The sequence below is a fragment of the Scyliorhinus canicula genome, chromosome 21, assembly GCF_902713615.1.
Source record: "Scyliorhinus canicula chromosome 21, sScyCan1.1, whole genome shotgun sequence".
NCBI classification, from domain to species: Eukaryota; Metazoa; Chordata; class Chondrichthyes; order Carcharhiniformes; family Scyliorhinidae; genus Scyliorhinus; species Scyliorhinus canicula.
Window position 1 is genome coordinate 37,241,232 of NC_052166.1, and position 27,727 is coordinate 37,268,958.

The 27,727-nt window shown below is 44.2% G+C and overlaps 1 protein-coding gene across 2 annotated transcripts; it reads right to left on the reverse strand.

The window, feature by feature from the left end:
- Positions 1-1,163: 1,163 nt before the first annotated feature.
- On the reverse strand, positions 1,164-26,989 carry nelfb (negative elongation factor complex member B). Of its 2 annotated transcripts, none has more exons than XM_038781746.1 (13): positions 26,686-26,989; positions 21,293-21,456; positions 19,213-19,327; positions 18,763-18,993; positions 15,632-15,817; positions 14,470-14,582; positions 14,275-14,377; positions 12,661-12,756; positions 9,780-9,922; positions 8,550-8,656; positions 6,500-6,641; positions 2,156-2,264; positions 1,164-1,509 (listed from the first exon to the last, which is right to left on the reverse strand). In XM_038781746.1, the coding sequence occupies exons 1-13, from the start codon at positions 26,785-26,787 to the stop codon at positions 1,372-1,374; spliced, it is 1,749 nt and encodes a 582-aa protein (XP_038637674.1). In that variant the 5' UTR covers positions 26,788-26,989; the 3' UTR covers positions 1,164-1,371. The 2 variants fall into 2 exon arrangements, with proteins under 2 accessions (XP_038637674.1, XP_038637675.1); XM_038781747.1 differs by having other exon boundaries at positions 19,213-19,312; positions 26,686-26,927.
- Positions 26,990-27,727: the final 738 nt, after the last annotated feature.

Sequence of the window (27,727 nt, forward strand, 5' to 3'; positions counted from 1 at the left end):
TCCACTTAATCTGCACACTTTTGGACTGTAGGAGGAAACTGGAGCACCCGGAGGAAACCCACGCAGACACGGGGAGAAAGTGCAAATTCCACACAATGACCCAAGGCCGGAATTGAGCCCGGGTTCCTGGAGCTGTGAGGCAGCAGTGCGAACAACTGTGCTACCATGCCGACCAGGAGGTTATTGTCTCATTCAAGGCTTGCTACATCTGACAATGTTTTAAGCACATCCTTCACCCTCTGGAATCAGACCCTTCAAATCATAGTCTGTGATTGCTGGAAGGAATTCAATATCCTCACAGCAGTCAGCTTAATTGACTCATGGGATGATGCTAGAACTTCAACCATAAATGCCTATTGGAAAAAGGTTTGGCCTGAGGCTGTGAATGATTTCAGAGTTCCCCAATGTGGATGTTGAAGTGGCCGGGATTGGTGAGCTGGCAAAACGAGTTGAAGGGGAGGCATGTGAAGGCCTGGCCACAGCCGAGTGGATGAGTTGCTTCAATCTGAGAAAGGAACTATTTGCAAAAGAATTAGTTGAACTGAAGAAATTAAACAAACCAAAACAGAAGCCGGAGCAGGAAGAAGAGCCTAAAAAGGTTCAATCCACAACCAGAATGATGGCAGATTTCAAGATCGGCCAAAGATTGAAAAAAACAGACCATGATGCAAGCATGGAAAGAAGCCTCGTCCTTGGTAGAGCAATTGATACTGCTGTTGCGCCTGACCGAGAACTTTACAAAACTGAAAAACAAAAAGGTGAAGCACTCAAGGACAACATTGCTCTTTTTATCCACATCAATGCCTGCATCAGCCACATCGCTAACCTCCACTTTCAAGTAGTATCTGTAACATTAATTTGCAATATTCTGTAATTAGCAATTTTTGCACTGTTGTTTTCTTGCATTGCCAAACAATTTTGGCAATAAAATAGTCTCAAAATCATTTTTATTACCTCCCTTCCTTTAAAAATGTCATATTTGGGCTGGTTGTAACTTATCTAATTCACTCCCATTCTGAAGTATGTTTGGTGCTTGCTATTTCACCCATTGTGAGAATGGAACCCCCACAAATGGTGGGACTTTTACGCAAAGTGTTAAAGTACCGGTTCTTAAAAGTATTTATCACAGAGCTATTTGCCCAACAAGTAATGCTGCAACTCAATGGAATAATGCATTTGTTTTAATTTTAGTTTGTGGCAAATGGGATGAACATAAATTTTAGCAATCGACTGTACCACCTCAGACTGTAATTCTGTGACAATGCCAAAGGGACTGAGAGGTAATGCAGTTACTGTGCTTCATGATTCACCGTACAATTCTTGTCGCTAGTGCACAATCATGCCTCGATCCAAGTAATAAAGCTGGATCTATCAGATGGCAGCAGGTGTAGAAGCAGTTCTCAATGGCAGTTCCAATGGCGGGGTCTCTGCTGTTTGCACAGGACTCTGCTTAAGACTTTCTATCTTCTCCATAAGTTGAGTATATAAGTCCTTCACTGCTTCTGCACTCTGTACGCAAATTTAAAACGGAGCAAGTGTTAAGGTGAAGCATAAACTTGTTTTTATTTAAAAGGTCTATAACATACCTTTTGATACTCATGCTTGCTACCATGGCAGGATCGAATCGCAACTTGAATACCTGAATCTTTTTGCTTCTACCACCGTTTCAGGTGAATGATTCCAAACATTTAGCACTCTCCACAGATGCTGCCAGACCTGCTGAGTTTATCCAGCATGTTTTTAGTTCAGCATCTGCAGTATTTTGCTTTTCCCAATCATTCATCTGAGTGAGGACACGTCCATCAATTCATTTAAATTTATATCTTCTTCCAAAACACACAAGCTCACCCTTTCCAACCACAAATTTGTGAAGTATACAAATCTACACAGCACCTTCCTTTAGTAAAAAAGCCTTGGGTTTCTTGTAGCCTGAAAAATATACTCTTGCAGTACTAGTTCTTACAATCTAATCAATATGTTCCCCAAAGTTAATCCCAGGCAAGCTTGGTTATGTAGGGATACAATCAGCCTTTAAAATAGCTTAATCCCTTGCTCATGCTCATTTATCCATAGTACTGTTCTGCATCTCATTTCCCTCTCGCCTCTCATATATCCCTCTTATATCTCATCTCTGATCGCTATACAGTTACCTCACCTGCTTGGTAGGTTCGAGTGCCTTTTGCAGTGAAACCATTTTTGTAGGTACCACTTTATGGTGAAGATGCAGCAGTAGGCGAAGGATATGTCTGTGCACATTTTCTTTACTGTAATAAGAACACGAGTCCGGATATTATGGTCATTCCAGAGGATCAGAAAACAAAAATGTTAGTTGCCATTTCAAGAAGCAAAAATTTGTATACCTAAATTCTAGTGTTACAGCTGATCATTATCTCATTGCTGTTAGTGTGCGCCTTCTGTGCATGACTGCCTATTTTACTCTAGCAACTACACTTGAGAAATACCTGATTGACTGTAAAGCACTCTGTAGTATCCTTGATAAAATTCAAAGTGGTCAGAAGTAACGTGACTCAGGTTCTGGATTCGCCTCACTGCATTTGTTGAGATATTGGGCAGATTAAGGCATTCTCCGACTTGGAATCATTAGTAATGCTGAACCCAAGGAAAATTAATTCATTCATGTGCGTTCTGCCCAAAGGCCTTTACTCATTCTCTGCTGATGCTTCACCCTGAGCCTTTTAGAACATAGAACAGTAAAGCACAGTACAGGCCCTTCGGCCCACGATGTTGTGACGACCACTTGTCCTAATCTAAGATCAAACTAACATACACCTTTGTATCGAAATCCACAAAGCATTCGGAACAAACTTAATGAGTTAACAGCGTTAATAGAAACTAAAGAGTATGATTTGGTGGTGATTACTGAAACATGGTTACAGGAGACCAGGTCTGGGAGTTGAATATCCAAGGGTACGCAGTATTTCGGAAAGATAGACTGAAAGGAAAAGGAGGTGGCACAGCCCTGCTGGTGAGGAAAGGGATCAGTGTTGTAATGATAAATTAGCACTGGAGATCAAGATGGGAATCAGTCTGGGTAGAAGTACGAAATAGCAGAGGGAAAAAATCCTTGGTAGGAGTAATCTACAGGTCCCCAAATAGTAATTCTGCAGTGGGACACAGTATGAAACAGGAAATACTGGGGCCATGTAAGAAAGGGATGGCAATAATCATGGGTGATTTAATATGCACATAGACTGGAAGAATCAAATTGGCAAGGGTAGCCCGGAGACTTCATTGAATATATTAGAGATTGTTGCTTGGAACAGAATGTTGGGCAACCAACCAGGGAGCAGGATATTCTGGATTTGGTCTTGTGCAAGGAGGAGTGATTAATTATTGACCTCAGAGTTAAGGATTCGCTCGGGAGTAGTGTTCATTGAATTCAAAATTCAGTTTTTTTGGGGGGGGGGCAAGAAAGTGGAGTCTCCACACTTGCATTCTGGAATAAACAAAGAAATTACATGAGAACAGATTTGGCCCGAGTGGGCAGGAAGGTTAATAGGTAGGACTGCTGATGAGCAGTGGCAGTTGTTTAAGGAGATACTCAATTCCTCTCAACTAAAATATATCCCAGTGAGGAAGAAAGATTATAAGAGGGGTAAAAACCATCCATGGCTAAACAAGGAGGTCAAGGACAATATAAAGCCAAAAACTATGGTATATCATATTGCAAAGGCCAGTGGCAGGCTGGAAGATTGGGAATGTTCAAACATAAACAAAGGGATACGAAAAAAGTAATAAAAAGAACTAAGGTAAATTACAAAAGAAAACTAGCACAAAATATCAAAAAGGTTAGCAAAAGCTTTGATAAGTACATAAAGGGAAGAGAGTCGCTAAACTGAATGTTGGACCCTTGGAAGATGAAACAAGAGAGTTAATAGTGGGGTACACAGAAATGGCAAAGCAGCTAAATCAATAATTTGCCTCAGTTTTCACAATGGAGAACACTAGAACCATTCCAATAGGAACGGGCAATTCAGAGGTAATAGAAAGGGAAGAACTTAGAACAATCAACGTCAATTGGAATACTCAAACAACTATTGGGATTGAGGGCAGACAAATACCCCAGGCCTGATGGCCGACATCCTAGGGTGTTTAAAGAAGTGGCAGCAGAGATAGTGGATCCATTGATTGTAATATTCCAAAGTTTCCTGGACACGGGAAAGGTTCCAGTGGATTGTAAAAATGGTAATGTAATGCCCTTATTCAAAAAGGGAGGGAGGCAGATTGTGGCAAAATTACAGAGCAGTTATTTTAACTTCTGTTGATGGGAAATTGTTGGAATCAATTATCAAGGAAGTAATATCAGAATTTGGAAAGTCAAAACGCTATCCACCAGAATTCAGCATGGTTTTATGAAGCGCAAATCATGTTTGGCTAATTTGCTAAGTTCTTCGAAGATGTAACAAGCAAAGTGAATAATGGGGATCCTGTAGATGTAGCATATCTGACTTCCGGAAGGCGTGTGATAAGGTACCGCACAGAAGGTTAATTCACATGGTTAGATTACATGGGATTAGGGGTAATTTATCATCTTGGATTGAAGGTTGGCTGGCAGGCAGAAGACAGAGAGTTGGGCTAAATGTTTTTTTTCTGAATGGCAAGATGTAAGTAGTGGGATGACACATGGTTCGGTCCTTGGGGCCCCAGCTATTTACAATCTATATAAACGATTTGGAAACAGAGAATAGAAGTTTCTATAGCCAAATTTGCAGCCGACACAAAATAGGTGGGACAGTAAGTTGCAATGAGGAAATAAGAACCTTACAAATGGCTATAGATAGGTTTGAGAGTAGACCATAATGTGGCAGATGGAGTTTAACATGGATAAGTGTGAGGCCAAGTATTTTGGTCGTAAAAATGAGAAGGCAAATTATCTAAATGGGGGGATTTCTGGGTGGTCCGTTGCAGAGGAATCTGGAGGTCTTTGTTCATGAGACACAGAAAACTAACATATAAGTATTACAGATAATAAAGAAAGCAAATGGAATGTTGGCATTTATAGGTAAAGGAGTATAAAAGTAAGGAAGTGTTGTTGCAACAATACAAGAGAATGGTGAGACCACACCTGGAGTATTGTGCACAGTTTTGGTCCACTTATTTGAGGAAGGATGTAGAGCTATTGGAGGCAGTTCAGAGGATGTTCACAAGGTTTATTCCAGAGGTGAGGGGTTTGTTGTATGAAGAGAGATTGAACAGTTTAGGCCAATATTCTCTAGAGTGTATAAGAATGAGGGGAGAGCAAATTGAGATATGCAAGATGATAAAAGGTATGGATAAAGTAGATGTGGAGCGAATGCTTCCTCTTGTGGGGAATTCTAGAACGAGAGGTCATAGTCTTAGGATAAGCGGCAGCAAATTTTAAATGGATTTGAGGAGAAACTACTTCTTCCGAAGGGTTGTGAATCTGTGGAATTCACTACTCAGTGTGTTGGATGCTGGGATAGTGAGTAAATTTAAGGAGAAGTTAGACAGATTTTTAATTGGTAATGGGTTCATAGAATCCCTACAGTGCAGAATTTGGCTCATTGAGTCTGCACTGAACCCTTGAAGAGCTACCCATTCATATTCCCCTGTCTGCCCTGTCCTCTCCCTGTAACCCCATAACCTAACCTTCACATCTCTGGACACTAAGGGGTAATTTAGCAAGGCCAATCCACCACACCCGCACATCTTTGGACTGTGGGAGGAAACCACAGCACCCGAAGGAAACCCCGCAGACATGGGGAGAATGTACAAATTCCACACAGACAATGACCCAAGGCCAGAATTGAACCATGGTCCCTGGGTTGAAGGGTTATGGAGAAAGGACAGGAGGTGGAGTTAAGGCCAGGATGAGATCAGCCTTGATTAAATAGCAGAGCAGACTCGATGGGCCTAATGGTCTAATTCTGCTCCTATATCTTTTCATAGAATTTACAGTGCAGAAGGAGGCCATTTGGCCCATCGAGTCTGCACCGGCTCTTGGATAGAGCACCCTACCCAAGGTCAACACCTCCACCTATCCCCATAACCCAGTAACCCCACCCAACACTAAGGGCAATTTTGGACACTAAGGGCAATTTATCATGGCCAATCCACCTAACCGGCACATCTTTGGACTGTGGGAGGAAACTGGAGCACCCGGAGGAAACCCACGCAGACACGGGGAGGATGTGCAGACTCCGGACACAGACAGTGACCCAAGCCGGAATCGAACCTGGGACCCTGGAGCTGTGAAGCAATTGTGCTATCCACAATGCTACCGTGCTGCCCTAAACCTTATGAACCTATGAAGATCTGGAACATATTTACACTGATGGGAAACCTGAACACACCTAGTTTCAAAACCTGAGATCTGTTTGTGAATTTACTAGAATACAAACTTAAACTGTTCTCCCTCATTTGGGTTGAGATATTCCTAAATATTCCATGGTAGCTACAGTCCTCCTTGAAATGCAGTCTAGAAATGTGTCCAGATGTACAATTTACATTTTTTTACCTGGAGAATGTTGTAAGGATGAAGCCGTCAAACAGTGCAGTACAGAACTCCTCTGCAGAAAATTCCTCCATCAATAATGTTAAATGGCTGGTAAATAGGTGCAAGAAAATATCGCTAAATGCCATGTCATTGTAGGTTTCCACTGTAATGAAATACAAAGGACAATTAGTCACCTCAATACAAATTGCAGTGCTGCAGTTTATAAACAAAATTCAATTTCAAGAGGAAACAGAAATCTACAGAAAACTATAATATTTGCTTTAGTTAATAAATATTCAAAATTATAATTACTTTTGAGCTCTAACATAAATTTAAATAATAACTGGAGGGCTTTCATCATGCACCATAATAGAGGAAACTACCTTCCTTCCTGTTACTAATGGGAAATGTCTGAATAACACATACATCAGTGTCGTAAAACCATAGCAAGTCTTGACACACAATTCAATGGTGAATACAATTTACCTACGATATACAAACTATGGAGTGAGGATGCATATCTCTTTTCCCTTAGATTTATGATGATCAAATCCAGACCTACTCCTGTTAATACTTGAAAATAAGGACAGAACCAACATTTATTTTATAAAACAAGTTTAACACTAGCTCTTACACATGTAAATTTTTTAAAACATTTTCATTTTCGCACACTGGGTAAAGGCACTGGCCAATGCGGCACTAAGACACAGGGATTGAAAAATCACAGGCTCAATTCCCGAGTTAGCTGATCTCATCTTGATCAATGGCTGGGCTGTGAATATCAGTTATGGTCAAGGGCCTAAAAGGAAAGCCAGGGTTTCCACTCCTGATTAATACCCACTGTTCACCTTGGCAAAACATGCCTTCATGGATACTGGCTCGACTGTGATGCCCTCCATCATTTAGTAGTGTTCCAAGATTTATTTTCCAGGCTCATACATGAAGAACAGAAAGTGATAAAAGTATTTCACTGTGTCAGTGGAACTGTACTGCAGTTGACCTGTACTGCAGTTGATACCTTTAAAAAAAGAGAACCTTCCTTTCCCAATATATTTTTTAGTCTCTGCATTGAATTCACAGACTCCATGATGTCTATCTCTATCACTGAAATTTTAAACATCACTAATAGATCTCCTGATTTTTTGACCATGGAAATTTAGGATGAAGCAAATTTAGCTCAGTATAATAGTAATGCTGCAGGTATTTGTATGGAAATCTGAGGATTCTGGAGCGACTGGAAACATTAACTCTGCGCATCTCTCTACATTCCTGCTGAGTAATTCCAGCATTTCCTATTTTTATTTCACAACACTCTCCATAGACACATCGCAAATTTGGAAGGGCAAAGTCTATTTTACTGCTGGCTGCTTCTCCACAGTTGGAGTGGGTATAATACAAAGATGTCCTCCCATGGGTGGATAGCAACAAGCTTTTTCCAAGAGTGGGGGTGTCAATTACAAGGGGTCACGATTTCAAGGTGAGAGGGGGAAAGTTTAATGCAGATGTGCGTGGGAAGTTTTTTTACGCAGAGGGTGTTGGGTGCCTGGAACGCTTTGCCAGCGGAGGTGGTAGAGGCGGGCACGATAGCATCATTTAAGATGCATTGAGACAGATATATGAACGGGCAGGGTACAGAGGGAGTAGATCCTTGGAAAATAGGCGACAGGTTTAGATAAAGGATCTGGATCGGCGCAGGCTGGGAGGGCCGAAGGGCCTGTTCCTGTGCTGTAAGTTTCTTTGTTCTTTGTTCATTCACCATTATGTTTCACTGGAATCTTTGTCAGTTTTACAAAAGTAGTCATTCACAACTCACCCCAAGAGTTAAAACTCTGAACACTGCTAGTATCCACTATAGTACAGTCATAACATGGGTACGGAGAGACTTAGATGACCCGTTTCACTCTGAACCATGGGATATACATCATGTATTCATTGATACAAGTCAATTTTTGATGTATTAGATTTATGAATGAGTTATAAAGCTGTGGGGTAGAGCTGGTGAAATATTTACAAAAGAATTTTTAAACAAACGCCCTAAAATAATTGCCCTGCCACCAGTGCAGCTACTCACCCAGTGAAGGTAGCAAGCGGAGAATGGCATTCTTGTTCCTCTGTTTCGTAATATGCAGTACATAGTACAGTGCGATTTCACAAGCAACACGATTCTCCAGAATGAACCTAGCAATGGAAGAAACCCAAAATGATTTTGATTAGAATGCAGCATGCGTGACAGTAATAATCTTTATTGTCACAAGTAAGCTTCAGCTACAGTATTTTGTTTTTGGTGCATCATTTAAATCTAATTTATATTTCCCACTTCCTATATGGCTCAAGTGAGGAAAATTTATACTGACAGGACGAGGAACCGTGCTATTGCATGTCCTGTTCACAGATGGCAGAAATGACCTGTAGAAGATTCTGAGCTGGAAAATATGTGGGATAAGATTAAACCTATTTTTGACAATACTGGAATAAGTGATGTCAGTGAGTGCTATTCCTGTGATTGCTTCACAAGATATTTATGTTCACTTTTATTTAAACATTTGCTATTCGGTCAGTTAGCTCGTTTTATTCGTTCAGGAGGCATGCCCTTGAACTGATTGGTTTGCCAGATCTTTTCAGAGGGTTTTTAAGAGTCAACCACATTGCTGTGGGTCTTGTAGGCCCCACATGGCAAGGATGGCAGATTTCCTTCCTTAAAAGGCCAGAGTCAGTGAACCAGATGGTGCTTTACGACAATTCAAATTTCACCATCTGCCATAGTGGGATTCAAACCCCAGTCCCCAGGGCATTACCCTGGGTCTCTGGATTACTAGTCCAGTGCCAATACCACTGCGCCACTACCTCCCCATGGTAGAGTGCAGTGCAGAATGGTGCCAACAGCATGGGTTCAATACCTGTACAATGAACTGTGGTAGTTCATAGAGTCCTGCCTCCTTACCCCACACTTGATGTGGGATGGTGCCTCTCAAGCTCAAAATATCTCTGTCTAATGGAGATGCCTATAAGCCTCATGCACCCTGGTAAATTACCTTATCTCCGTTATTCAGGGGTTGGGGGTAGATCCCATTTATGAAACTCTCATTTTGTGATTGAGAAATCATAATTTAACTTTGTGCTTTGCTAACTTTGTAACTTGGAATCAAGAAACCAAATTCCAATCTCCTACAATATCCTGTCCAAATTCTTCATGACAGTGTTAATGCTCTGTTAGTATTATTCAATACTTCATAAACCGTTCTCATGAATTAATGTATTTCCAAATTCAAGCAGTAAAATTGACTCCTGGACAATGACGTACTTGATGAAAGTCTCTGGGAGAGTGTTGGGATACAAGTTTGCAGCCTTCTCATCAGTTGGCAGTTTTTGGTCCACGTTGAAACTATAATCATCGACCACAAATGCCATCAGATTGGGCAAGAACTTAGTGATCAGTTCTATCTCCTATAGAAAGATCACAGACAGAAGTGGCTTATGTTTACAAAATAGCTTCTTACTCTTTGAACATAAATACAATTTATTTAGACCTTATTCAATTTATTTTTACACCCATCCATTGGCATTTTTAAAAACGATAATAAATTACAGGCAAAGAATATTATGTTAAATGTATGCGCCCTGCTGACGCACTGTTGAGGCTTTGTGGGTGATTTTCAGCCCATGTTAGCCATCAGTGAGAATGGAGATGCGGGCAGAAAATTCCACGAGAATAAGAAAATGCGATTATCGCTTGTGAGATCACGTTTCCTCTTCTTCCACGTCTCCCGCCGGTGACGTAACAAGGTTCACTAAAGTTAAAGGGTGAGAATCACATTTTAATATCTTTACTGAGCTCCCCCACCACATGATTTCCCCCCTCACTGAATATCCCTATCGCGTCAACTCATTTGCAACAGGTTCTGAAAAACGTGACAGTCAAGGAGATCCCCCCCGCCCAGGGGCACAAAGATAAGTATAGTCCCCGGAGGGAGAGGGACATGCCCTGGCCCTGGACTTTCTGCAGAGCCCCATGGGCGATTTGCATTACGTTTGTTGAGGGGGAGGAGCCCCCCCCCCCCCCCAATGCTGATGCTTGTTTTGGGGTGGGTGAGAGCAGGTGCTGATGGTGGTGATGGGGATGGGAAAGAGATCTCCGATGCTGATGGTAGCCGGATGGGGGAGGGAATGAGTTTTAAAGGGCGCACCAATCTATGTGGAGCTGGCCTTGCTGGCTCGTCAGGCCCTGCCCCGCCACTGATGCGTAAACCACGCCCACTGAACAATTTTTTCCAGAGTGGCTCCACATAAAAACTCAGCTGTGCAGCTGGAGGGTGGAGGGTTAATAATAAAAATCTTTATTGTGAAGATTCCGCACAGTGACCCAAGCTGGGAATCGAAGCTGGGTCCCTGCCGCTATGAAGCAACAGTGCTAACCACTGTGCCGCCAATTTAGTCAGAGCCTGACACTCTGAAAAGATATAAGAACATAAGAACTAGGAGCAGGAGTAGGCAATCTGGCCCCTCGAGCCTGGAGAATTCCACTCTTTGGATCTTACATGCAGTCTGAGGTGTTGCACTATATTTCCCCCTCTGTAAAACTGGACCACGAAGGACAATTAAAAGAAAAAGGTGTGGATGAAAGGAAATTGTACATCTGTGACGTCAGATCTGTGCAGCAGTTTATCAGCAATAAAACAAATAATAGGTTTGTATGTAATAATCGACAGGGTCAATAGTCGTCAGCCTAATTTAGGCCATTAAAATCTATTTCCTCCACCAACAGTTGTGCAGACCTGCGCTGTTAACACCCCCTAAAGGAATTTGCCTGCAGTGCATTTTATCATCAACATATATTGACAGGCTAAATGTGAGCAGTTACCTTTTTGAAATCTTACCTCTACGAGAATGCAATGCAAGTTAAAAGGAAACAAATTTTTTTTTTAATGTATAAACAAAAAAAAGTGTTCCATGCGGTCAGCTGGGGGCACTGACATGAACAGCAACAACTTGACTTACGAAAGCTCGATCAGGACTGCTGTTGCCAGAGCTGTCACACCACTTTAGCCATAAACAATTAAGTGATTAAAATATACTCCTTATATGTATAAATATGGAAGCTTTATTACTGAGGCTTTCAATTGCCGTTTATCAATTAAGGATTTTTAATTCTTCCTTATGGATTAAATTATGAAAAGCCAGTGTAGAAGTGGTAACATAAGCATTATTCTCAAGGCAGGCAAAATAAAATACAATTTACGAAGTAAATTCATTGCCCCCCCCCCCCTCCCATTTTATCCAGTGTTTCCTGTTGAGCTACATTCCAGGCAGTTCGCCATGCGAAATGCACTTTCAGCTGCATCATCCTGTATAGGTAGGACAGATAACTAAGATAACAAATACAAAATAATGCAGTTATAACTACACTTGATAGCGACAGATAGCAATACAACAGATAACGCTCTTTCATAAGATAACAAACCAATGCATTTTTGCTGAGTGAGGCATCCAATTGCTAACCGTTTTAAAAATTAATTTACGGGATGTGGAGTGGCTGGCTAGGCTAGCATTTATTGCCCATCTCAGATTGTCCCCGAGAAGGTAGTGGCAAGCTGCCTCCTTGAACTGCTGCAGTCCAGGTGGTGTAGGTACACCCACATCACTGTTAGGAAGGGAGTTTCAGATTTTGACCCAGTGACGGTGAAGGAACAGCGATTTATTTCCAAGTCAGGATCGTGGCTTGGCGGGGAACTTCCGGGTGGTATAGATCGCGGGTTTGGAAGGTGCTGTTGAACGAGCCTTGGTGAGTTACTTCAGTGCATCTTGTAGGTGGTACACACTGCTGCCACTGTATTGGTTGTAGAGAGAGTGGATGTTGGAGGTGGTGCCAATCAAGCAGGCAGCTTTGACCTGAATGGTATTGAGCTTCTAGAGTGTTGTTGGAGTTGCACTCATCCAGGCAAGTGGTGGATATTTCATCTCACGTCTGACTTGTACCTTGTAGATGGTGGACAAGCTTTGGGAAGTCAGGAGGTGGGTTTCTCGCCACAGAATTCCCAACCCCTGCGTGCCCTTGCAACCACAGTATTTATATGGCTAGTCCTGGTCAATGCTAATGCCCAGGATGTTGACAGTGGGGGATCCAGTGATGGTAATGCCATTGATAACTAATAGCATTATGAAATGTAGTAGGCTTCCTAACTTACCATTTTTGGCTCCTTGAACACCTGGCTGTCAATCATATCCCAGGCCCCTTGACCGAGTGATAGCATACGCAGCAGGAGGAGAAGGTCGGGGCTGTCCTGTTGAATTTCACAATTAGCCTTCATAATCTATTAATCTCAAGACACTTTATAAAACTAGATTTTGGAGGAATAGACATCTATCTTGCTTTTTAAAACCAAATCATACTAAAATGTTACAAAAATGTCAAGCAATGTAGAATGCTCTAACTTGCAGACAATAACATGGATGCTTTCATATTGTAACAACAACACTTGTATTTATGTAACCCATTTAACATAAAAGTATCTTGCGGCACAAGTGTAAGCTAATAAAAGCTGATCAGGAGCCAAACAGGACTTAGAAAAGGCTGACTAAAAGCCTGGCCAAAGAGGTAGGTTTTAAGGAGGGTCTTAGAAGGAGCAAAGGGAGACGGAGCAACAGAGCGATTTAGGGAGGGAATTCCAGAGCTCAGGGTCTAGACATGAAAACAATCATCCAGTCACCATCCTGCTCTGAAAATTAGCATTTTAAGTACACAAGAAATGCTTTGCTATCTCAGTAAGGAGTTCAAAGTGATAAAAAAAATGGCTGAAATTACACAAATAGGAATATAAGATAGCCACAACATGGTCCTGAAAAACAAATACTTTACAAGGTAATGTGATAGCAGCAAATATGTTTTGGCAACAAATTGAAGGTAATTGTTGTAACTATTACAAATGTCTTTTTTTATAAGATTAATTTATTTTATTTAGCACTTTTCGTTTTCACACATTGGTCTCACTGTTATGGCAACTTTTAAAATGTCAAATAATTATAAAGAACGACAAGTAACTTGATATTTTTTTCAGTAATTATTGAAACAAAAAAATAGTGTCCACCGCATCATAAGGCCTTGCCTTAGGCTCGAGTTCAACTTCTGAGAAAGCCGAACTTAAACGCTTGGACTGAAATCAAGTATTGTGCTAATTGCTGTCAGACAGGATGTTAATTACACACTTGGGCTCAATAATCCCTCCAAGCTCTTTCTGCCGTCATGTTACTACTTAAACAAAAATAATGATGTCGAGATTGGTGGGGGAGGACATGGAGGAATGGAAAGATGCAAAAAAGGATTTCCAATTCTGCAGTTTTGCCGAAGATCTGAATTAAAACCAAAAACAGCAGCTTATCACACAACAGGGTGCAAAAGGCATCTTTACAAGACAGTAAAGGACATTTTTTGCTTACAAATACGAAAACCATCACCAACATCTGTATTGCAGGAATTAAAGTCGGAAACAAAAAGATCAGACCTTTTTGTTTCTTTGAGGAAACATATATTCTCTAATTAGCATTTTTCAACAAGTCTTCCCATTATTGTTAAAGCACCTGAAAACTAACATTAGATCAGATTAACATTGGACATACCCGGAACAGTACATAATGATCACTCCATTTCGCAATTTGGGATTTGATGACAAAAGGTCATGTCAACATCAGGCATTGCCTTATCTTGTTCAGGGAACTAACTGCGCGGAACTGTTTAAAGAATTTTAAGTGAAACACTGGTGAAATAGCACATTGCCTTCAGATGCTAGCCTGGGACTACTTACTCTGGGTAACGCATCCTGGCTCACCAACTCCTGCAGGTTTTTCACGGTACTCAATGCCAGAGTATTTATTGCAAAAGGGTCGCAAAGGATCATCGAGAGGTCACTGCAAAAAGAAAGTGTTACCCAAGCACTCCAATAACAAATCAGATTGCACCTGTATAAAAATGGACAATTGTTCGCTGGGAGATCACTCACCCTAAAACCTGCTCCTGGCCCTTCTTAACTCCATCCAAAAAACCCTGCAATTCTCGAGCTCTCTTTGCATCCACAAATCTCTCTCGGATGCAAGCGTCAAGGCACCAGGTAAACTGTAAACGGAGAAGACATGTTTAAAATTTTCAATTTCTGTTTTTTTAAAGATGGTTGTTTAAGTTGCAAAAATAAAAATACTGCAGCTGCTGCAAATCTAAAAATCAAAAATGCTGGAAATGCTCAACAGAGCTGGCAGCATCTCGGGAGAGATGACCTTTCATGTAAAAGGTGGGTGCACACAGCAATACAGAAAGCTCTAACTGCACAGGAGGGAAAGAACCTTGCAAAATGATTAGGGTTGCAACCCAAGGCATTTTTGAGTCACAGTCTCTCTCTATATTAGGAATACCCTTTTCTTAGACTTGAAAAACATTAAAATAATTGGTTAGGATACAGATGAAAAGCTATTGACACGTAGAACCCAGAGCAGAGTGGCGCAGCAGAAGTGTGCTGGACCCATAACCTAGAGGTCGATGGATAAAAACCGTTCTCTGCTATCCACGATTACGTCTAGCTTTTCATTGGGTGGCATGGTGGCACAGTGGTTAGCACTGGTGATTCACAGTGCCAGGCTCCCAGGTTCGATTTCCGGCTTGGGTCACTGCTGTGCGGAGTCTGCACATTCTCCCTGTGCCTGCATGGGTTTCCTCTGGGGGCTCTGGTTTCCTCCCACAAGTCCCGAAAGATGTGCTGTTAGGTAATTTCAACATTCTGAATTCTCCCTTCATGTACCCAAACAGGTGCCAGAATGTGGCAACTAGAGGCTTTTCACAGTAATTTCATTGCAATATTAATGTGAGCTTACTTGTGACAATAAGATTATTTAAAAAAAATAAACTGCTACTTGTTTTCCAGTCACCAGTTCACACTTTAAAAACAATGTGCCAGTAGAAGGGATCCATAGAGCCCTACAGTGCAGGAGGCCATTCGGGCCATCGAGTCTGCACTGGCCCTGCAAAACAGCACCCTACCTCGGCCCACTCACCCGCCTATTCCCATAACGCCCCGTGTGGATTGATCATGGCTAATCTACCTAACCTCACATCTTTGCAGATCTAAATGTTCAGTTTGTGTGCATTATATACCTGTCAAAGCGTCACTGTACCTTATGGCAAGGATCCACAGAACATATTTCACTGATATCTAGATCATGCAAAGACATCAGAAGTTCTGCACGTAGAGTGCAATAATGGACATTTCTTGTCCGTAGGAACAGAGTGCGAAGAAACTGGAGAACCATGTCATACAGTTTCACATTTTTTCCAATCATGTTCGTTAATTTCTGAACAACCTAAGCATACAAGGGGAACAAAAGCAGGAAAGTATTACCAACAAAACACGTTAACTTCAAACAAACAAATGAAACTTTGAAGGATCGCAAAAGATAAAAGTGCACGTTTACTATTGGTTAAAACTTCAGGCTGAAAGACAATTAACATAAGTAAATAATATTTTAACCATCCTTATGAATTAAAAAAAATGTACTTATGGGATGCGAGTGTCACTAGCTAGGCCAGCATTTGTTGCCCATCCCTAATTACCCTTGAGAAGGTGGTGGTGAGCTGCCCTCTTGAATCACTGCAATTCCTAAGGTGTAGGTACACACACAGTGCTGTTAGGGAGGGAGTTTCATGATTATGACCCAGCAACAGTGAAGGAATGGCGATATATTTCAAAATCAGGATGGTGAGTGACTTAGAGGGAAAAGAAAATCCAATGGCAGGCCACTGAATAAAAATGTAATTGCTCCAAGTATTAACTCCCAAGCACCTATTCATTTCCCGAGAGTGCTGTAGGAGAACACATTAGTGGCCCAGAACTTCTATGGAGTGGCAATCACCATTCTGGAGCTGCACATTTACAACTTGGGCCTTCTCCGAAATGTGCAGCATAGTTGCTTTGGCAATCCTCTCTGTGTAAAGCAGCAGCATTGGGATGGTGTGTGTGAGAAACCAAAACGTCAAGGAAGGGTCAGTACCATAGTGGCCCAGGAATGAGAGGTGGTTTAAATCCTTCTACCATTTCCACATAACTATTCTGCTATCATCCGGAGTTCCCAATTTAAACCAAGTCTCGGAGGGTTCCGAGTGCAGTGTTATTGCCGATGAGATGTTTAAAATCAGACAATTCACCAGCAGTCCTTGCATGGGAACCTCCAGGGTGGGTGGAGGTACAGCCTATCTTCTGGGATTTACCCTTCTGGGAAATGGAAGATCACGGCTAGTATCACCATCAAATTTAACAGTTTAGTATCTATGATACCCCCAACCACCATTTCCACATTTATGTGTTTCTTCCACGAGTCCAGAACTTTATGTATTTGTTGAAAGCTAAGCTAACATGTCTGTTATTACGCAAGTGGGGGGAAATGAAGAAGAAACTCCCTCACACCCTCCCCTGTAGCTCCTCCCCCCCTTTTAAATATGATAACGCAAAGTTGTTTAGTAAAACATCTTCAGGCTACATGCACAAGAACAAAAAAAAACTAAATAGGTTAGACAAAAAAGAAAATATTTATAAGTTAGCTAGAACTCCTGTAGCCCTTAACACTGTACCCCAGACATTAAACAACTCGTCTCTACACAAATTTAAACAGCTTGCAGTTTTGATCGGAAAAATAATTTAAATATTTATTTACAATTACACAAAAAAAGCTACTTCATCTCATTAACATTTTCATTTTGTTCAGTGCCAATCTCACAAACAAATTTTATTGTTTGCCAAATGCCTAATGAAATATTACTCAACAGTCTCTCTCAAACTTATTGTTAAATCCTTGCTCCTTACCAACCACGCCATTAGCCATGACTTGCCATAAACAATGCCATGGACAATTGAGTCTATATCAAAGATTTTCACAGGGAGATGGGAGGGAGGTTGCAGCGCTCCATTAGAACCTCAGATTTCTGTCAAAATGGAATTGTCACATTTCTGCCCAGTTGCCTTATTTGCATGTGACTTTTATCTTTATAAAGCAATAATGCACCTTATTTGAAAAGTTAATACTGCCATTTAGAATAAAATTAGGACGTGTGCCAAGAGTACCCAGGAATGTGAATATTTACTGGAGTGCCAATAGAGAAATCATTGAAAATCATTGTGAAACAAATCCTTATGGAATCCAATAATGCAGGAAAAAAATATCTCAGGGTGACTTACTGCATTTTCCTGCTATGTTGCCAAAGACATTAAAAGGCATTAAAATATTGAGAGAAATTGTAAAGTTTTACGTAAATAACATGCAAGAATTGTCTTGAACAAAGCAATTAGGACCGATTCAGCCTTTTGAGCCTGCTTGGTCATTCAATCAGATTATGGCTGATCCCTTTGTGGTCTCCAAACCACCTCCCCACAAGAATCACTGCATGTAAAAGAGAGAGAGGTATGGAGTCTCTGTCACATTTGTGAAACTTCCAAAGGCCAAAGATAAGTTGGTGGAATAGGCAGATAGGTGACAGATGAAGTTCAATGGAGATAAGTGCGAGGTGATGCATTTTGGTATGTAGAACATGGAGAGACAATATAAACTAAGGGGTACAATTCTTAAGAGGGTGCAGAAGCAGAGGGACTCATTGAAAATAGCAGGTGGAGAGAGTAGTTAACCAAACATACAGTATCCTGGGCTTTATTATTAGGGGCATAAAGTTATACTGAACTTATGCAAGACTCCAGTTAGACCTCAGTTGAGCAGTGTGTACAGTTCTGGGCACCATATTATAGGAAAAATGTGAACGCATTGGAGAGAGTGCAGAAGAGGTTTACAAGAATGGTTCCAGGGATGAGAAACTTCAGTTATGAGGCTGGATTGGAGAGGTTGGGACTCTCCTCCTTGGAGGGAAGGCGGCTCAGAGGAGATTTGCTGGAGGTGTTCTACATTAAGAGGGAACGGCAGGGAGAAACTGTTCCTGCTCATAAAACAATCGAGATCAAGAGAGCACAATTTTAAAATGATTTGCAAAAGAAGTGATGTGATGGAAGAAAATAACTTTTTCAAATGCGTAGTCTGGAATGCACTGCCTGGGACAAGTGGTGGAGGTAGGTTCAATCGAGGCATTCAAGGAGGGCATTAGATGATTATTTGAATAGAAACAATGTACAGGGGTATGCGGAATGGCGCTAAGTAATATTCATTCAAAGAGCCAGTGCAGATACGATGGGCTGAATGGTCTCAAACTGCACCATAACAATTCTGTGACCTCTCTGTGCTTCTGACATCAAGCTTTCCCTGTCCCATACCTCTCCTTGTCGCCTGGTTTTGGGGGACGCGGAGAAGAAGTTGTGCAGGACTGACAGTTCACTGCTGAAGAGGGCATTTTCTTTCTCGACTATATACTGTTTCAACAACGGGGAGACCTCATCTCCAAACAACGCCTGGTTATCCTGCCAGATTTGACGTTTCACTTCGGTGGCACAGATTTTGTACAGCTCCTTATCAGCCATCACCAGCTTTAACTTCTCTTCTGGTACCTGGAGAAAAAAAATGCAATACAGGGCCATTATTATAACGCAAGGTAAAGATTAGTTGGGCTGGAGGTAATAGCAGGAAGAACGATGGACATATCAGCGTGAGGCAACTCCAATAAATGTTTGAATATAACTTTGATCAACATCTGATCTTTGATAAAAATCGTGGAAAGGAAAGTTCCAAGCTCAGATTTAACACTTTTCGAACACTATGCGACTGACCTTAGGTAAGTGTTTCATCACGCACATTACAACAGGTTGTATCGATGGAACTTTAACCAATGGGAAACATTTTCCCAGGAGATCTTCTAGCTTGTTATATCTGAGGCAAAATGTTCCGACAGAAAAGAAAATCACCAAATGCCAGCAGTAAGTCTCACAGAGTAATAGGCAATCAAAAGAAATCCAATTATAATTAATTGTTCCAGAATGCCAAACCATTTTCAGTGCTTTTTAGCTCTTTGCTAAACTGTCTTTCAGCATTCGAATTTTATTTAAAATTATTTTTAATGGTGATAATATGGTTTAATGGTTCATAGACTTTACAGTGCAGAAGGAAGCCATTCGGCCCATTGAATCTGCAACGGCCCTTGCAAAGAGCACCCTACTTAAGCCACGTCTCCACCCTATCCCCGTAACCAGTCCCCTCACCTAACTTTTTGGACACTGAGGGGCAATTTATCATGGCCAACCCACCTAACCTCCACATCTTTGGACTGTGGGAAGAAACCGGAGCACCGGGAGGAAACCCACGGAGACACGGGGAGGAAGTGTAAATTCCGCACAGCTGGAATTGAACCCGGAAACCTGGAGCTGTGAGGCAGCAGCGCTAACCACTGTGACCCCGTGCGGCCCACAAAACAATACAAATACTGCACTGGACAATGGCAAATATAACTGCTAAATAGAGTTTTAAAATGGGGAACAAAATTGAAGAGTAAATGTCAGGATCGAAGATCTCAAACTATTTAAAATGTAATGTATTTGGTTTGTACCACATTCCCTATAGACAAATGAAAACTGCTTTTAAATGGCCACAGTAACTGTTTTGCCAAGATTGTACGAGGAATGTTATGACCCCACTCCTTTGACATTTTAAACCCCAGGAAATTTATCTGCCCAAATAATTATCATAGAATTTACAGTGCAGAAGGAGGCCACTCGGCCCATCAAGTCTGCACCGGCTCTTGGAAAGAGCACCCTACCCGAGGTCAACACCTCCACCCTATCCCCATAACCCAGTAACCCCACCCAACACTAAGGGCAATTTTGGACACTAAGGGCAATTTAGCATGGCCAATCCACCTAACCTGCACATCTTTGGACTGTGGGAGGAAACCGGAGCACCCGGAGGAAACCCACGAACACACGGGGAGGATGTGCAGACTCCGCACAGACAGTGGCCCAAGCCGGGAATCGAGCCTGGGGGCCTGGAGCTGTGAAGCAATTGTGCTATCCACAATGCTACCATGCTGCCCCAAATTGTGGCTCTGATTATTTTAATAAACCGGAGACATTGTATTTTAGCCGGAGTTAAAAATTATGCTTAGAAGTGGAAACTTTCAATGCTTCCATGCACGAGATTACAAACTCTACATTGAACTATAGACAAATGTTAGCAAAAATAAAAACACTAAAATGTCTACATATTATGTTTCTCAGTAGTAGGCTGGTACAATGTGTGTGTGTAAAAGAGAGGCTTATTTTTAAAGCACAAGAAAATAAAATTACTCTCAAATCAAATTGAATACTCAGAAAAGATATACAGTTATCATTTAGGGATTCAAAAACTACACTTTGATAGAAACCTTTCACTTCAAGCACCGTTTGGGAACGGAGATAAGCATTTCAAGATAACCCTAAAACTTACCACTGCATCAAATTTCTCCTTACAAATGCTGACTCTAGTCACTTACTGTCTGTGAATATTGTAAAATGTCATTCCCAGATTTTAGGTGACAAGTCACAATCATTATGGATTTTGTTTATTGTCACGTGTACTGAGGTACAGTGAAAACTATTTTTTTGCGAGCAGCTCAACAGATCATTAAGTACATGAAAAGAAAATAAAAGAAAATACATTATAGGGCAACACAAGTTGCACAATGTAACTACATAAACACTGGCATCGGGTGAAGCATACAAGGGTGTACAGTTAATGTGGTCAGCCCAAAAGAGGGTCGTTTGGGAGTCTGGTAACAGCGGGCAAGAAGCTGTTTTTGAGCATGTTTGTGCGTGTTCTCAGACTTTTGTATCTCATTCTGAATTGGCTGCCAGAGTATCACAACGTATCTAACGTTACCTGTCCCCGTCTTTTCCTTCTGATGCTATGGTGGCAACCTTATCCAGCAGTTTTTCTCGTAGTTCATCAAATACAGACTGGTGGAATTCCAGCCTGGGTATGCTGTGCAGATCCAAGAAAGGTAAAGCTGATTGGAGGGATGGCAGCAAAATTCCATTTTCAATCTGAATTCATAAAAAAATGAAGTGATTTAGCATATAAAAACAAACAGGATACAGAGAAGAGATCAATCATGATCTCATCCTGCCTTTGGCTAAAGTGTGACGATGCTGAACTTCTTGATCAGCATCTATTAGATGGTGAAAAGGTTGCCAACTCCTCCATAACTTAATCACACAATAGCAGGTTTATGCTTTTTTAAATGGCTGCAAGATTTAAATCTTGCCTTTTTGAAGCAGTATCACAATACTTTGCTATGTACGAACACAGGTTCCCACACTACCCTCATGCACTGTATATAGCCCTAAAGGCACAGCTGGAGTCCATCAGAGCTAACATATGGGTGCTATTAATTCGATAAACAGTACAGGTCATTATAATCGAATCATAGAGCAAGTAAGATCACCATATTTGACTACTAGCGGCGGCAGGTAGAAGGCAGCCGAACGCTAGGTAGCTCCCGCCAGGGCACTTGTTTTTTGGTCCTTTTTGCCTGGATCGCGGAGAAATTTGGTGAACAAAAGCGGCCCATCAAAAGGTTTAGTGAATCCGTCAAGGGGGGAGAAGGGAGAGAGAAAGAAAAAAAAAAAAACCCTCATCAGATAGGTCATATGGAACTATGGGTTTGGGAGTGCAGTGAAGAGATCGAGAATTTCCAGTCACTTGAAGAATTTAAGGGCCAATGTGGTGTTTCTGCAAGAGAATCGCCTGTGGGTAAGGGACCAGACCAGACTCTGGAGGGGAAGAGTGAGCAAGGTACTTCACTCTCGTTTCAATAGTAGGGTCCGGGGTGGCAATTTTAATTCTCGTTTGTCTCCCCAGTTCATAAGGTATACTCCAGGAGAGACTTATTTTTGATGGGTAGGTCGCTTCTACCCGGGGTAGCAAAGCAGAATATTCGGCTATAGTTATTTCGGACCATGCTCCGCACTTGGTGGTCTTGGTTTTAGAGGTGGGCCCTATTCAACGTCCAGCACGGAGGCTGGATGTCGGGCTACTGGCAGCTACGAGGTTTTGTGGACGCATTTCTCAGGCTATAGATGAGTATATCGAGTTCAGTGGGAGTGGCTCTGTCTTTCCTTCCGCATTGTGGGAGGCTGAAAGTGGATATCAGAGGGGAGATTATATCATAAAAGACACATATGGATAGGGAAGTAAAAGAGGGACACTAGAAGCTGATTGACAATATTCTGGAGGTGGACCGCAGGTATTCAATGTAACCCTACCCCAGAGCTCCTGGCAAATAGGAAGAAACTGCAGATGCAGTTCAGTCTGTTGTTTGCGGGTAAGGTGGTGTGCCAGCTGTGGTGTTTGAGGTGTCTTTTATGAAATTGGGAGAAGGCCAGCCCTTTCCCGGCTCACCAGTTGAGGGGCAGGCAGCCTCCCAGGAGATCACTCAGGTCAGGGATTCGAGCGGGCGAACTGGCATCCACCCCGGATAAACTGTGCATTTGAGGGTATAAGAATGTTTACAGGTAGGGTCTGCCAGAGGGGAGTTGGATATGCTGGCATTTTTGGAGGGTCTAAACCAGGATACAAGTTGAATCTGGGTAAGTGAGAGTATTATCTGGTGGGATATGGAGTCAGTTCAGACAACATTTTAAGTTTGCACGTTTTTGCCGTGTCTGCGTGGGTTTCCTCTGGTGCTCCGGTTTCCTCCCACAAGTCCCAGAAAGATGTGCTTGTTAGGTGAACTGGACATTCTGAATTCTCCCTCAGTGCATCTGAACAGGCGTCCGAGTGTGGCAACTAGGGGATTTTCACAGTAACTTCATAATAATGATAATCTTTATTGTCACAAGTAGGCTTACATTAACACTGCAATTAAGTTACTGTAAGACTACTTGTGACATTAATAAAGATTTTTAAAATTATTATTATTAAGCTTGGATCTCTGTTGAAGTTGGCCCCTAATTTGTTTCAGCCGGCTAAGCCAGAAACTCTGTTGGGGGAAGGGGAAAGGGCTGGAAAAATTAGGAGATTTGTTTCTGGAAGGGCAATTTGTGAGCGTGGATGAATTGACGGTGAAATATGGGGTTGTGGGGTCGAATGCATTAGATATCTCGAGGTTCAGAATTTTCTACGGAAGATCTTCACGACATTGCCCAAGGTGCGCCGACATCTCTTCTGGAAAAGATCCTTTCGCTTGCAGGGTCAGAGGAGGGTAGCAATAGGGCATCTATGGACGGATCTTTTCAGAGAAAGTGGGACAGGGGGGGGTGGGGTAAAAATGAGGTGGGAGGGGGAGTTGGGCCCACAGTAGATGATGAGATGTGGCGTGAGGCCCTTCATTGGGTGAACTGCAAATCCCAGTGGCCGAGGCCGCACTTGACCCAGCTCAAGGTAGTGTTTAGGGCACACCTGTCCAATGCGAGGATGAGCATTTTCTTCCCCCCAGAGGTGGATGATGGGTGTGAGCGGAGTTCCGGAGGCCCGACCAACCACACACACACACATGCTCTGATCCTGTCCCAAACTGGTGAGTGTTTTTGAGTCTCCTTTTTTACCACCATGTCGGCGATTCTAAAAATTAAATTGAAGGCATGTCCTCTGGTTGCCATATTTGGGGTGTCGGAATCGCCGAGGCAGCGGACACGGGTGGATGTTTTTGTCTTCGCCTCATTGGTTGCCTGGAGGCAAGTTCTGCTCGAGTGGACATCTCCAATCTCACCCAACGCCTCGGCATGATTAAGGGACCTAGTGGAGTTTCTGCACCTGGCGAAGGTCAAATACAGTGTGAGGCTATTGGTCGAGGGATTCATGACATTGGCGGTCTTTCATTACGTATTTTAAGGAACGAATCACCATCAGTTGCTGGGGAGGGGGGACATGAACTGCGCGGGGATATATTTTATTTAGTCATTTTTCTTGTATGTTGTTGGTGTGGAATAAGTTGTTTGTACTATTTGGTAAAATTGAAAAACTTTAATCTTTCAAAAAAAAGCACCTCATTTGTTTCAGCATCATATTTAAGGGATTATTGGATGTCGATCAGATTTCCTCAAAGTTGCATGCCAAAGGGCGGCAGGCTGGTTCAGTGGTTAGCACTGCTGCCTCACGGCACCAAGGACCCAGGTTCGATCCCAGCCCCGGGTCACTATCCGCGTGGAGTTTGCACATTCTCCCCGTATCTGCGTGGGTCTCATTCCCACAGGCCAAAAGATGTGCCGGGTAGGTGGATTGGCCACGCTAAATTGCCCCTTAATTGGAAAAAAATGAATTGGGCACTTTAAGTTTATATTTAAAAAAAAGAAAGTTGCATGCTGATTAATTAATTTGCCATTTATACTACATTGTGGCTTGATAAATCAGAAACCTAATGGGTGTTACAGCTAGCTGGCACACTCCCTCTGTCCAGCACATTTCCCATATTTCATTCTGTTACTCAAGTAGAAGCTACCTAATATTTGAGAAATAACATTCAAAATTAGTAGCCAATGGTACCGTATCATCCAGCAGCTAGGAAACATCTTTCCGGGGGGGGCCTTGTATTTCAGAGGACAAGGAAAGGGGAAAAAGTGGGATGGGTTCCAGAGTTGGAGGGCAGGTAGAGAGAGGGTTCAAGAGGTGGCGGGCAGTGAGAGGGGTTCCAGAGGTGGGGGGGGGGGGGGGGGGGGGGGACGACAAGGAGAGAAGATGTTCCAGAGTATTGGGTGCGTCAATCCAGATAGCATGGGGTCCGAATGATGGGAGGTGGATCTGAAAGACAGGGGGGTCTGGAGGATGGGCGGGGGCACGAAGGATGGGAGGGGGTGTGGGGGTCCGGAGGATGGGGGGGGGTGGAGGGTCCGGAAGATGGGATGGGGGTCCAGAAGATGGGAGGGGGGGTCCGGAGGATGGGAGGGGGGTCCGGAGGATGGGAGGGGGGTCCGGAGGATTGGGGGGTGGGGGGTCCGGAGGATGGGGGGGGGGGTCTGGAGGATGGGGGGGGGATCCGGAAGATGGGAAGGGGGGTCCGGAGGATGGGAAGGGGAGGGGTCCGGAGGATGGAAGAGGAGGGGTCCGGAGGATGGGAGAGGGGTCCGGAGGATGGGAAGGGGGGGGGGGGGTCCGGGGGATGGGAGGGGATCTGGAGGAGGATGGGGGGAGGGAGGTTCCGGAGGATGGGGGGGGGGGTTCCGGAGGATGGGGGTCCGGAGGATGGGAGGGAGGGGAGGTCCGGAGGATGGGAGGGAGGGGAGGTCCGGAGGATGGGAGGGAGGGGGAGGTCCGGAGGATGGGAGGGAGGGGGGGGGGGTCCGGAGGATGGGAGGGGGGTCCGGAGGATGGGAGGGAGGGGGGGGGGTCCGGAGGATGGGAGGGGGGTCCGGAGGATGGGAGGGAGGGGGGGGGGTCCGGAGGATGGGGGGGGGTCCGGAGGATGGGGGGGTCCGGAGGATGGGGGGGGTCCGGAGGATGGGGGGTCCGGAGGATGGGATGGGAGGGTCCGGAGGATGGGAGGGGGGGGTCCGGAGGATGGGGGGGGGGGGTCCGGAGGATGGGAGGGCGGGAGGGGGTCCGGAGGATGGGAGGGAGGGGGTCCGGAGGATGGGAGGGAGGGAGGGGGTCCGGAGGATGGGAGGGAGGGAGGGGGTCCAGAGGATGGGGAGGTCCGGAGGATGGGGGGGGGGGGAAGGTCCGGGGGATGGGGGGGTCCGGAGGATGGGGGGGGTCCGGAGGATGGGTCCGGAGGATGGGGGGGGGGTCCGGAGGATGGGGAGGTCAGAGGATGGGAGAGGGATGGGGGTCCGGAGGATGGGAGGAGGATCCGGAGGATGGATGGGAGGGGGGTCCGGAGGATGGAAGGGAGGGGGATCAGGAGGATGGAGGTCCGGAAGATGGGGGGGTGAGGGTCTGGAGGATGGAGAGTCGGGAGGGGTGGGGGGGTCCGGAGGATGGGGGGGGGGTCCGGAGGATGGGGGGGGGTCCGGAGGATGGGGGGGGTCCGGAGGATGGGGGGGGGGTCCGGAGGATGGGGGGGGGGGGGGTCCGGAGGATGGGGGGGGGGGGTCCGGAAGATGGGGGGGGGGGGGTCCGGAAGATGGGGGGGGGGGGGGGTTCCGGAAGATGGGGGGGGGGGGGTCCGGAAGATGGGGGGGGGGTCCGGAAGATGGGGGGTGGGGGTCCGGAGGATGTGTGTATGCACGGGGGTTCGTTCCTTGTAAACAGCTCTGTCCCTCGGGAGCCTGTTTCACCAGCCGGTCCTGATTGTTCCAGCAGAGTTCCCGCTCCGCTGCGGGCCGGGCCCCGCTCACCTGGAACTGGTCGATGGCTTTCAGCGGCTCGGTGCAGTTGGTCAGAGTTTCCTTCAGGTCGTCACCGCTGGCGATGCCCAGTTGCTGCAGCCCCGAGAACATGGCGCCAGCCGTGGGGGGAGCCGCTCCGTCCGCACACCAGCTCCGGCTGGAGAGCCGCTCCCCCCGAACCCGGGTTCCGGCATCAACAAACCTCCCCCCTTCACCCCCGCTGCTGGTCACACATCACACCCTCCGCCTCACCATCCCCTTTCCACAAGCCCTTGTTTTCGTCCAACCCCCTTCTCCTGAATCAGCGTAGATTCAGATTTGTTCTAAATCATTGAAAGTGCCGCAGGCTATTGGGGAATTATAAAATCCACATTCGCACTGGGCGCGATTCAACGCCCCCTAGTTTAGGGGAACTAAATCAACCATATTTAGTTCCCCTCGAGCTAAATGGCAAGAGGTCAAAAGCAGGATTTGCACCGGTGAGATTTCAGAACGCAATCATCCCTGCCCCTCCTGCAACCTGACCAACATGAAACCATTGGTATCTACTTAGCAGGGTTGACATCGCATCTTCTCACCCAATGGGCACATTACACCAGCGCCAATTACCACTGCTTTTTTTAAAAATGGGAACCAGGCACCATGACCTCCGAAAGCAGGGGAAGTGGTGACCACCATTGTCTCCATGAGCTCGAGGAAGTCCAAGGTGACAGAGGCTGCTGGGCAGATACAGGGGTTGTGTTCACATGAGGAGAAATTACTTTCATAAGGTTGTTAATCTTTGGAATTCTCTACCCGCTCCATCGTTGAATATATTTAGGGCTGGCCTAGACAAAGTTTTGGTCCCTCAGGGAACCCAGGTATATGGGAACCAGGCGGAACAATGGAGTTTAAGCCCAAGATCAACCATGATCATATTGAATGGCTGGGCCAGCCTTGCGCCACGTTGTCTACCCCAGCTCTATTTCTTGTGCTTTTGTGTTCTAGTTCATTATCCCTCATCAGATTTATATTAAATTCCTAATTTTTCTATTCACACTGGTATTACCAC

What these genes read in the sequence shown, in the direction of transcription:
- nelfb (XM_038781746.1), bottom strand. Translation starts at nt 26,787, where the DNA reads ATGTTCTCGGGGCTGCAGCAACTGGGCATCGCCAGCGGTGACGACCTG. An exon ending in GAAGGAAAAGACGGGGACAG is followed by an intron (nt 19,328 to 21,292) that starts GTAACGTTAGAT and finishes CTTTTCTGTCGG; the next exon opens with AACATTTTGCCTCAGATATA. An exon ending in CTGTGGATCCTTGCCATAAG is followed by an intron (nt 14,583 to 15,631) that starts GTACAGTGACGC and finishes CTCCGTTTACAG; the next exon opens with TTTACCTGGTGCCTTGACGC.